The following is an 11,598-nucleotide window of genomic DNA, read 5'->3' as shown; positions in this document are numbered from 1 at the left end:
CTGAGCCACCCAGGCGCCCAGCACTCTCCTTTCGTTTCAACTTCCCTTGCCTGCTTTACGTCCCCTCACATGTCCAATGCTGAAACCATATACATCCTTCAACCTTATTTCCAATGCTACCCACTCCCTCTCTAATGAAGTCTCTCTTGCTCCCTTCCCTCCTACCCCAATTCCACTCAATTAAATGAGTCTACTGTCTTAGATCCCCTGATGCAGCACTTAGCAAAGCCCAGCTCAGTGGACAGTCATTTTTAGGTGCTCTCACGCCCCCACCCCCCCACCCCCGGTGTTAAGACAAATGACAGCAGAGGCCCTGTCTTTCTGGCTCTGGCTTCTTCAGACCTTGACACAGTGCATTCTGCACCCAGAACATATCCAGCACAGGGGCGTTGAACTGGATGCAACCAAAAATCCACAATTATACACAGGCTTGAAAGGTAAAAGCTGCCCTATCCATACAGTGTCAAGTTCTTAATCTTCCCTAAATTTTAAGAAGAGAAATCAATAGATTATTGAAGGGGAAGAAGTCCTAGACGAGAAAAGGATGCAGATAAATGCCAAAGGACAGAATATTCATATTCTACTCAATTAAACAAGGCTTTGTGCCTACAGCTACTCTGTGGAATCATTTCCTGAGCCTACACTATTGACCTAAGACTGAGGAAACGATGGAAGAGAAGATGCCTAGCAAAGCCAAGGCTGTGGAAGATTCATAGCCTCTCAAGAGATCCTGCAATGAAAATTTACATGTAAGGTTTTTCCTGTGTGTAACACACAATCTCAAACGTACCCAATTAAAGAAAGGGAAAATCTGGTTATTCCAAGGAAACATCAGGAATATGGAGTTGACTGGATGCCTGGGTGGCTCAGTTGGTTAAGCGACTGCCTTCAGCTCAGGTCGTGATCCTGGAGTCCCTGGATCGAGTCCCACATCGGGCTCAGTGGGGAGTCTGCTTCTCCCTCTGACCTCTCCCCTCTCATGCTCTCTCTCAAATAAATAAGATCTTTTAAAAAAAACGAATATGGATTTGACTAATTAATTAGAACAAGAAAAAGAAAAGACTGTATGTTTACAGATGTCCTAGGTGGTTATAAGCTCTGCCACTTGGAGCAAAAGCTAGACTGATTCCCTCAAGGGTCAATGCTGTCCATGCCAAGACTATACGCACATGGCTTTATTCTCAATAAGCCAGATAAAAGCCTTTTTTTTTTCATAAGAGGAAAAGAGAATCTTGAAAATAAGCAAACAAACTAAGCCATCTGGAAAGCTCTCTTCCCAGCCTACCCTTTTCTGAGGTGCTGCCTTCATCTTTTTACCACTCACCCAGAAGCCAGTGGCGAGCTACTCAGCCAAGGCTGTTAACACCCAACCTACCTCCCACTCCACCTCTCCCCAAGCCCCCTCCCCCACCCGCTAAAAACTAGTTTCCAGGGGCGCCTGGGTGGCTCAGTCGGCTAAGTGTCTGCCTTCAGCTCAGGTCATGATCTCAGGGTCCTGGGATTGGGGGCGGGGGGAGGTGGTGGAGGCTGGGGGGGGGGGGGGGGGGTTCTGCTCAGCAGGGAGCCTGCCTTTCCCACTCCCTCTGCCCCTCCCCCTGCTTATGTGCATGCTCTCTCTCTGTCAAATAAATACAATCTTTTTAAAGATTTAAAAAAAAAAAAAAAAAGCTAGTTTCCAATTAGTTTGCTCAAGGTTCCCAGTTCCTGAAGAAAATGCAAATAATAGACAGCAAAAATATAACAGGCCATCTGGTCAAATCCCAGCCTTGCCAGGGCTAGTTATCTAATGTCTCTGGGCTTCAGTTCCTCACCTTTAAAGGGGCCTAAACCCCCCCCCCCCCCCGTTTCATGGGGAGGTCAGGAGATGGGTGTGAGGAATGGCATTTGAAGGCATTTTCCTATAAAGGGCCATAACAATGTCAAAAGAACTTTTTTAAAGATTTTTTTTTTAATTTATTTATTAGAGAAAGAGAGAGTGAGAGAGAGAGCGCAAGAGGGGGAAGGGTTAGAGGGAGAAGCAGACTCCCCGCCGAGCAGGGAGCCCGATGTGGGACTCGATCCCGGGACTCCGGGATCATGACCTGAGCCGAAGGCAGTCGCTTAACCGACTGAGCCACCCAGGCGTCCCAATGTCAAAAGAACTTTTTTGAAGTTCAGTCTGGATTGCAGAATTCTACCATAGCTGCCTTAACCCCCGAAATTCAACAATGGCCACTGTAAAGAACTGCAGGAGAACCATCCTTTGTCTCAAAACCCTGAGGGGCTACGGGTGCTGGGGTCACCGTGTGGTCGGCTGTGACTGGCACCCCAGCCTGGCTCAGGCGTGCCCTCCTCGTTGGCGACTCCTACAGAAGCACTGATTATTACTATTCCGTTAATGGTCACGAAAGCACACGTCAAGTCACTCGTGCTCCCTGTGCCTCAAGCAGAGAAAACTGAAACCCCGCATGTTCTCACAGCAGATGCTTCTGGATCAAATGGCTTGTAATTACTACTTGGATCACTGAAGGGAAGTGAGTAGCAAAATCACAATCTGGCTGTCACCAATGGGCCCTCCACAACAGTTGCTGATAAAAGGAAAGTCTATTAGCAAGTGAGATGAGGAGAAAACACAAAAGGAGTTACATGCTCTGGGTTTTCTTAATAACAGCAAAATGTCATGGAGGAGAAAGTGTTTATCTCCTTCTTGGGCTGATGCCCGAACATCAGCTGATATGAAGGGAAAACAAAGACCTATGTATGTACCTATCTATCTATCTGTATGCGCATGCATGTTATGCAGGGTCCCACACTACTGACCCTATTTAAACAGATTACTTCGCTATGGTCAGGAGCAAGTGGTTTCATTCCTATTTTCCATTTAAAAAACCAACATTAGCATTTTTTTTCCCAGTTTGGAGCTAATGACTCATGGGACAATACTTCATTGACTCGCAGCCACAGAAAGTCGGGACACCCCAAGCCAATTTTCCAGGAGAAAGAGCCAAGGCCCAGGGGCTCCACAATTTCTGCAATGAAGCTGCTGGGGTAGCTGCCTTCCAGAGTCTCAGCGGGGGATTTGTTGTCAAAATCTCCATAACAAACACCTCCCTTCAAACACTGCTTGAGACTCATTATTACTCATCAAGAAGCATGCTATGAAAAGCTTTCATTTTGGGCTCGCCAAAATGTCCTTTCAAACATGCTCAAATAAGGCTGGCTTTACTCCAATCTTAACAGATTTTGAATTAGGATGACTCACTGTTGGGACTGTTATATGACGCACCAATTAGAGTGGAATAGTTAAAAATGCCCGAGACCCCTCCCTCCCGACACTCAGGAACTTGGCTGCCTTTCTTTATGGCTAATGGACATCATACACTGGCTATACACGAGAAGATGCTCTGTGCAAATTATCAATATTCTCCAACAATGATTAGCAGAGGAAAACTAGTGAGATATGATTCAACCAGCTACAGGCAGAATTTTAAGTCCCAGAGATACAAAAAAACAAATGCCCTTCATTCCACCTGCAACTCAATTTAAACCTAGTTATCTGAGTTCTGCAGTCCAGAAATGATAAATACACAATTAAAGTAGCCCTATATGTCAAAAGAATTCGTTCAGTGTTCCTACACCAGAGGCAATTCTTAGTTAAAATAGGAATAAATGTTTAAGTGTATATGCTTTAAAAAACAGATGCAATATTTTCCTCTGATTATAGTGCCAATGGGACTTACCAGTTAAATCACAAGAAGATCATCTGGTAATTTGAGCACAATTTAAATAAGCACTAAGCTTAATTCTGACCATCAAAAGCTTTTTTAGCAAAATTTATTTTCAAAGCCCAACGTAACTTCAGTTAATAAAAAATGCTTCCATGACAGAATCTCTTAACTTTCAAAGTAGGAATTTTAAATTATTATTTAGCGACGGAAGAGATATAACCTTCAAACTATGTTTTTTATTACAGATCAAACATTTCTTCTCAACTATTATTAAAGGACTGCACCTGATATAGACAATGGGCAGATTTATTAAACGATACTCTATCCTCAGCAGTGTGCTATGGACTGAGAATATATACATAATCATAAAATATAAACTATACAGAGCAAGGGTCCCAATTACAAGCCTGTCTGGGAGACACAGCTTGGTCACATCACTGAGGGTAAGAGGTAGCAAACCAAAGAAACAGAGGTGTCCCCCACTTTTCTATAGTTCACATTGTGTCACTTCGCTTTCATGAAAGATCTGTTTGTACCTGTTAGAGCTAACTGAAAGAAATCCATAGAAGATTTTCACTCACTTTGATGAAATCAGGTGAAAAGCAGAAACACATTCAGTGCCTGTTTTGCAGCAGTAAGCCCTTCGAGAGACAGCATGCATGCGCGCACAGCCCAGTAGCAAGAGGGACAGGGCCAAGGTCCTTCCCTGGGAGCTACGCTTGTCATCTGAGCATCAACCCACCAGAGCTTTGAACTGTGTCTGAGCATCTGAGCTGTACCTCGATTTATTTTGTGCATCCTTTAGCAAGATGTGCCCTAAAGTATGAGAAAAGCCCAAAATGTTACTTTTTGGCTCTGGGAATGCTCAAAATTTTTCCATATAAATTAACGGTATTTGCTTCTTCACCTAATGCTATTTCAGTTTATGAAAGGTTTCACAGGAATGATCTACTTCCGATCCATGGGGAAACCTATAATAGTGATATAATTTTTTTAATCAAGTAAAAAAAAAAAAAGATGGTAATTTGATCTGGATTTTGAAATAGGCTCTGCAGTGTATAGAAATAAAGGGGCAGGGAATGGAAATGATTTATATTCATTTATAGAAGTCTGAAATTTTGATGGTATGATTTATAAAAAGGAAGTCTGAGGGGCGTCTGAGTGGCTGAGTTGGTTAAGCACCTGACTCTTGATTTCAGCTCAGGTCATCATCTCAGGATTGTGAGACTGAGCCCCACATGGGGGCTCAGGGCTCTGCCCTCAGCTTGAGATTCTCTCTCCCTCTGCCCTCCCCTGCCCCTGCCCACACTATAAATAAATAAATAAACAAAATCTTAAAAAAAGGAAGGTTTGGACTTGGCATCCTTGTGGCCCCACGGTTGGTCAGATCTAGCAAAACGAGATCACCAAGAACAGAGAGGAGCAACGTAGCAACATGACCCCTGGCACGAACCATTCTGTCTCATACCCACACTCTTGCAGCCCCTGATCTCTGAGAAGGGGAGGTGAAGGGGAATGGGGCTTTGAGTGGAGGTTTTCTACCCCATCTCAGGACACCTTAGGCTGAGCAGCCCACTAGGAGCACTGTCAACAATAAAATAGCACACTGAACAGCCCACAGTCCAGGCCAGACTCACATGAAGGCAGAACAGGAAGCTGTCTGTGTTGTATTATTTTAGGATCACCAGAAAGTACCTCCCTTACCTCCCCTCTGGACCCATCAACAGTGTAATACTCAACCATTCCTCAAGTTTTTTCCAGCCTAATTGTCAAGTGGCCAAATTATCCCAATTAATTTATTAAGTAATACTGCCAACTTCTGCAAAAGCATATTAAATTTGTCCAAGCCTATTAAAATCAGGTTTCAACCTCTACAAATAGTTGAGAAGTTTATTGGACAGAAAACCCAAGATAAAACGATTTAGTGAAGAAGACAGAGAAATCGCTCAGTAACAGGAAACACAGCTGTAAGGGGAAGGTGTGGATTTGAAAAAACCCCAAAGGAAAAGCGTAAGTTTGTTTGTTTGCCCTACTCCATAATTCCACTCAGAAATGGTTCTGAGTTGTTTAGTCAGAAACTCTTCTGGAGTCTAGACAAGGACCCTCCCTGCGCTCAACTCCACTGAGGGCACTTGGTGATCCAAAGGCTGCTGATTCACAGCATGGATGTACTGTCTGTGTGAAGCTCTCTAACCACCCTGAGAGGAAAATGCAATTTTGGATTCACCAAACTCTCAAACGAGGGTAGGCATTGCTGAGCAATAGGGAAGTATAAACGGAAGTTGCTATTTTGATCTTAATCTAGCCATGCCACTTTTAAGACAGGGTTACCATGAATTTAGAGATCTTCAAAATTACTTGGCATTCTGAGGATCTCTCTTATTTACGCACTAGGGACCACATGAATTCTAAATTTATTTTCAAGAGATTCACATAAAGAGCGTGAACCAGCACTGCCCGCTTAACTTAGCACTTGCGTCATCAACGTAAAACAAGATGGCTGCCAACAATGTTCCCCTCACTGGAGTTATTGGGAGTTTTGGGATTGCTGAGTTCCAGAAAATGCCTACCGCCCCTTGAATCAAAGGCTAATGAAATGGCTCTGCAATGTTCATTTGGCAGCTACCCTTTTTCAGTATTTAAAATTTTATGTTCCGTAACATTTTACAGAATCTTCACATCACAATTTATACTAATTACTACTCTACTACATTTAAAGTTTTAACTTTAAAGGAAAAGTTGCTTTTTTTACTTCCCATACGGTTACAAATTTTACTTTTCTATAATGTCATATATTATTCCAGTAACCCTGGATCTTCTTGATGTTGTTTTTAACCAAGAAGTACACATTTCTGAAGATGTGAAACAGAGCTCAAAGTTGGGCTCACGAAACCACCAAAATCAAGCTCGTAACTCTTTTCCGAATGTGCACAGGACAACGATAGGGAAGAAATATAGCTAAATATTAACAGTGGTTGTGTCTGGGTAGAGGGATGAGGAATAATTTCCTTTTTCTAATTCTTATCTTCCAGATTTTGTAGTGAAATAACAAACATTAAAGAACTGGCCGTTTAAACATTTATGGATACCTACCCACATCTACGTCATTCAGTTACATAAATACAAATACTGCGATTAGTTTCCTATCTGTTTAAAACAAAAATGTTCAACCAAATGCTTTTGCTTCTCAAGAAATCTTACATTAAGAACATTTACCACATCGGATGGGATAAAGACCGTATTAGGCTCAGATACAGTTAGCTGAATGTCAACACTTAAGAAAAAGGAGCAAGTTATCAAGTTATTTACCATTATCATTTAATTATACAGAATTGACTGTCTTGATTAAAACCAAAATTTGCCTCAAATACATTCACAGAAGTTCAATTCAAAAATATAAGCCTAGCATTAGCCAATGGTATATAGGTGGCTACCATCTATAATGAAGAAATATTTTCCCACTTACAACCAACACATGATTACTTTACAATTAAAGTACAAGTAGAACCACAATTTAAAATGTGATATTCTTTTCCATTGTATAGGAGTATATAAAAATTGTACAGTAATATGCAAAACAGAGACCATGGAAAAGAGGGGCTCATGTGTTTTTGTCCACCACTCCTCCTTTATGGTTCCAGGGCTATAAACAGGTCAAAGGAGTGGCTTCTATCTGTGATTCACGCAATTCACAAAACTAGGATACACAATCAAATAAATATCCATATAAAATCACAAAATCAAGTTCCATGAGATGTGACCCTCTCTTCCAGATGACACTGGAAGCCTATTCAGAATAACATGTTAAAAGTAAAAACAAGAATTTCTTCAGACTTCATCACATTTTTCCTTTCCATTTAAATGATCAGATTAACACATGAAGAACTCATCTTTTCAACAGTCTTTGAAAAAATAACAATCCTAAAACATATTAGTCTGCAACATAAAATTCATTATCATACACTATATTAATGTCATTAGGAACTACTTCAGATAGGAGTATTCAAAATGTTCTGAAGACAATTCACTATACGTGAGCCCCATTTCAGCGATGAGTGCTCACGTTATTTTTAAAATATTAAAACAGGGGTGCCTGGGGGACTCAGTCGGTTAAGCTTCTGCCTTCGGTCAGGTCATGATCCAGGGGTCGAGCCCTGCATCCGGCTCCCTGCTCAGGGGGGAGTCTGCTTCTCCCTCTCCCTCTGCCCCTCCCCCTGCTTGTGCTCTCTCTTCCAAATAAAATCTTTTTAAAATTAATTAAAATAAAATAAAATATTAAAACAGGTGTCTTTCCTCTAGGACACTCAGCAGCTGCCAACAGCCCAGTGCTACAGAGTCCTGGATCCAGGAAGATGGAGGCCAGCCCTGCCCCACGGGCACGGGGTGAACAAGGCTGAGGAAGTGACAGACCTCTCCACGCCTCAGGCTTCTCATCTCTAAAAATCTGATGACAAAATGCCTCCTTTGTGTCAGAAAGATTAAGTGAGAAGAGTGTCTAGCACGATCAATAGAATTTGGTTGCCGTTACTCTATTATTAATTTGACATGTTTATTTTAACATCAAATCTTAGGGGGGAAAAATATTCTAAAGGCAATTAAAGTGTGGATTCTCATCTGATTACATGTGCCTGGAGCTGCAGCTGTGAGCAAGGTGTGAATACCTTTCCGGAAGTGCCAAAAGGAGGCTGGGCGACTTGTGTGTTCCCATTTGGAAAAAGCCCATGCCAGGACCGCATTCCTCTGACTCAACTTTCATCTCATTCTTAACGGATGACGAGCATTTATGATCTGCTGACTATCAAGGATCTCCCACTAAGTCTGCTGTCCCTCCTGGCCTGAGGAACTCGCCTGAGTTACAGAAGGTCTTTTCTCCTTCCCTTTTCTCGCCAGTGTGTCCAGCCCTTTTAATGAAGAAAATATACCCTTCTTGTTTCTTCCTCGCTGGGTCAGTGAGAGTGTTCTTTTCCGGAGAGCAGAATCATCTCTAGAACATACCTAATTAAAAACACAGTTTTAAAAATCTTAAGACACATTATCTGGGGTGACAGAATTAACGGTTGCCTGAACAGAAGTAAGCCCTGCTTGCTGTAACCATCATGTGCTGGCCAAAAGCTACTGCATGTCTGACATACCACACGTGCACCCACCATTTGGCTATCTCTTATCTGGATAATGCCAGCCTAGTTACAACATTCAGATCTCTCCAGGGCGGGCAGTGGGGCCGGCAAAACGATCCACAGAGCCCCCCAGGCTGGAGCTCTCATACTAGCCAAAGAAGCCAGCCACCCAGGAGCCGCTGTGGAAAACCCAGTGGGGCTCTGTGCAGGACAGACAAAACCCCCTTCGCTCAGCCTTTTCATTCTTCACACCCCTGTTGCTGCTCCTCAGGGATTTCCACCTTCCTGACTGTAGGACGTGAAACAGAACGGCAGATGCAGATGTGAATATTTCATAACCGTCTACGAGGAGCTGGGTTCCTAGAAGTGGCGGCAGAGAAGCCAGGACTCTCTAGAGCAGGCTGCCTCCCACCCTCCATCCCCGCAGAGTCTGGCCCCCACCCGGGGGAGCGGGGGGAGCCCCTGGGCAGTACTGGGTTAAGTCCCAGGACAGCTGAAGGGCAACCAGCTGGGAAAAGGTGAGCGTCCGCAATCCTCCCTGGATGCCACAAACAGCCCTTCCCAGGAACTTACCAGAGCGTGGAAAGAAGAAACCGACAAGATGCCCAGCCTGCCGAGGGCCAGCTTGGAGGGGCGGCTGGCAGCAGCGAGGAGGCTCTTGGGGTTTGGCAGCTCCCCGCCTTGTAGGCTGGCCAGATAGCAACGCATCCTAAACAGATCCATGTGAAACTTCTCCAGGTTCTGCTCCCATTGCTGGATCTGTTTAAGAAAGAAGAGGGGTAACTGAAATGACAATGAGAAGTTTTCATGGGTCCAGCCGAAAATATGATCCCTTTCACAAACTTCAAGGAACAATCTGTTTCGGCTGGTGCTGCGTGGCTGAAATGAGCCGTCCCTGCTCAGCCCCTCACAAGCCCTCCTGCCCAAACACAGTGGGTCAGACAGCACCGGACTTCATCAGGACGGCCCAAAACAGAACAAAGCCGGTGGTCCCAATCCAAAACCACGCCAAAACTGCATGACCTCTGGAGAACTCGAGCACGCTAAGCCGGGCCAACTGAAGGCAGGATACACAACTGTAAGTCAGTTACTTCACTTTAATTTCCCTACACATCGCCAGCCTCCGATCTTAAACCAGATTAAGTGAACTGCACACAAACAGATGCCGCATAATGGACACACTGTCACATTGCCGTGCATTCTGAGTAAACGACTCAACGTAGTAAGAAGCAAATGGGCTTCAGGGGTAAAGGCAATTAGAGCTTTTACTCCTATTTTAATGTATTACAGAATAATCGCCATCTATACATCTGAATGAAACTAAAACGCATTTTTACACCACTGAAATACCTATGTGCTTCTTCAAAGCTGAAACTGTGAACTGGTAAAGAAAGACAGTCAAATTCTGAGGGCCACTTTCCCTCCTTCCAAGGTTCAAAACACATTCACGTGTATTACCTTCATTTAAAGATAAACCAAAAGGTGAAGAAGGCTCTAGAAACTTGCCAACACAGGGATTCAGCGGCAGAGCGGAGAGCTGGCCTTCCAACGGTAGTCAGAACAATCTCCACATTCAGGAGAAGGTCTGCAGCGGGGGCTTGTCGTGAGGCTGCATATGTCACTTCACCTGCACCACCGGCCGCATCGCTGGTTTGGCCCTGGTTAAGCCTCCAAGCAGATTCTAACTCTTCACAGCAAACTTTCCAGGCCAATCCTTAATTCTGGGTAAACGATATTTTGAAGGATCTCCAACACTGAACACTCTGGTCCCTTCAGTCTCTCCCGAGAGAAAAGCAATACAAACTCTGACTATTCCTCACCGCCCCCCCACCCAGTTTCTCTGGATCGATTTCGTAGGAAGGTCACTGTGCACCTTCTCTACATGGAAGAAATACAATGGCTACTGGATCTAAAATGATCTGTTGATTCATCATGGTCTGTCAGCAAAACAACGAAGTCCCAGAGTATACCGAAAATTCTCAATCTCCGCAGCAAATTTAACCTTGGGTAAGCTTCTGTACATCCGTATTAGCGACGTGATGGCCACCTGGTGTCAGCCTTTTAGGAATACTAGAACGACCTGTTGGCTTTTATCAATAAACTTGTCCAGGCCAGATACATGAGGAACCTACTCATGAAGTGTGAAGGCTAGGGAAGTTTACATTTCAAAAGCAACTCCAGCAATTCTGGTTCATAGCCTTAGTGAGGACCACTACACTAGACCAACAAGCCAGTCCAAGTCGAAACTACAAATCTCTTCTTGATCTTGCCAATTCTAGATTCCAGAAGTAACAAATGGCCAGTATGCAACCATAAACTGACACCTACCAGAAGCTGTAAGCCACAGTGAAAACTATACTCCCAGTTCTGCCTCTCAAATATCTTCTCTAGGTGATTCCTGAAAATCCACCATTACAGATGCATTCTTTGTCTTCTAATAATACGTAGATGTTTCCAGATTGGGTAGTGTATTAAAGCGTATCCCTCCTTTATACCTCCACATGAAACCGCTGTACAAGATAATTCCTAGGGGCTGTGTTGCGGATGGAAGCATCAGAGGACAGAAAACCAATCAGGCGTTGGATACCGCAAGAGGAAGAAGCCCATGCCATCCATGGTGGAGTAAAAAGACAAAAATATAAAGTAAAACAAAATCTGGGTCCACGCCAATCATGAGAGATCAGGGAAGATGACACTCATATTTTCACTGAATTCTGCGGTTTACAAAGTATTTTTAAAGGCGTCACTTAATGTATTTATGTGACTACACATCA

General features: G+C 43.6%; 1 protein-coding gene across 1 annotated transcript in view; it reads right to left on the bottom strand.

The window, feature by feature from the left end:
* Positions 1 to 11,598, bottom strand: part of LOC118001784 (T-lymphoma invasion and metastasis-inducing protein 2-like) — a 114,274-nt gene that overhangs the window by 74,637 nt on the left and 28,039 nt on the right. Inside the window, exons 7-8 of the mRNA XM_034991930.1 lie at positions 9,398 to 9,583; positions 8,556 to 8,702 (exon numbers count right to left, since the gene is read on the bottom strand). Coding sequence (XP_034847821.1) covers positions 8,556 to 8,702; positions 9,398 to 9,583 — 333 coding nt within the window. The remainder of the gene's footprint in view (positions 1 to 8,555; positions 8,703 to 9,397; positions 9,584 to 11,598) is intronic.

The sequence above is a fragment of the Mirounga leonina genome, unplaced genomic scaffold (assembly GCF_011800145.1).
Source record: "Mirounga leonina isolate KUSES-001 unplaced genomic scaffold, KU_Mleo_1.0 Mir_54, whole genome shotgun sequence".
Lineage (NCBI taxonomy): Eukaryota > Metazoa > Chordata > Mammalia > Carnivora > Phocidae > Mirounga > Mirounga leonina.
Note: the sequence above shows the minus strand (reverse complement) of the source record. Positions and strands in the feature narration are given on the sequence as shown.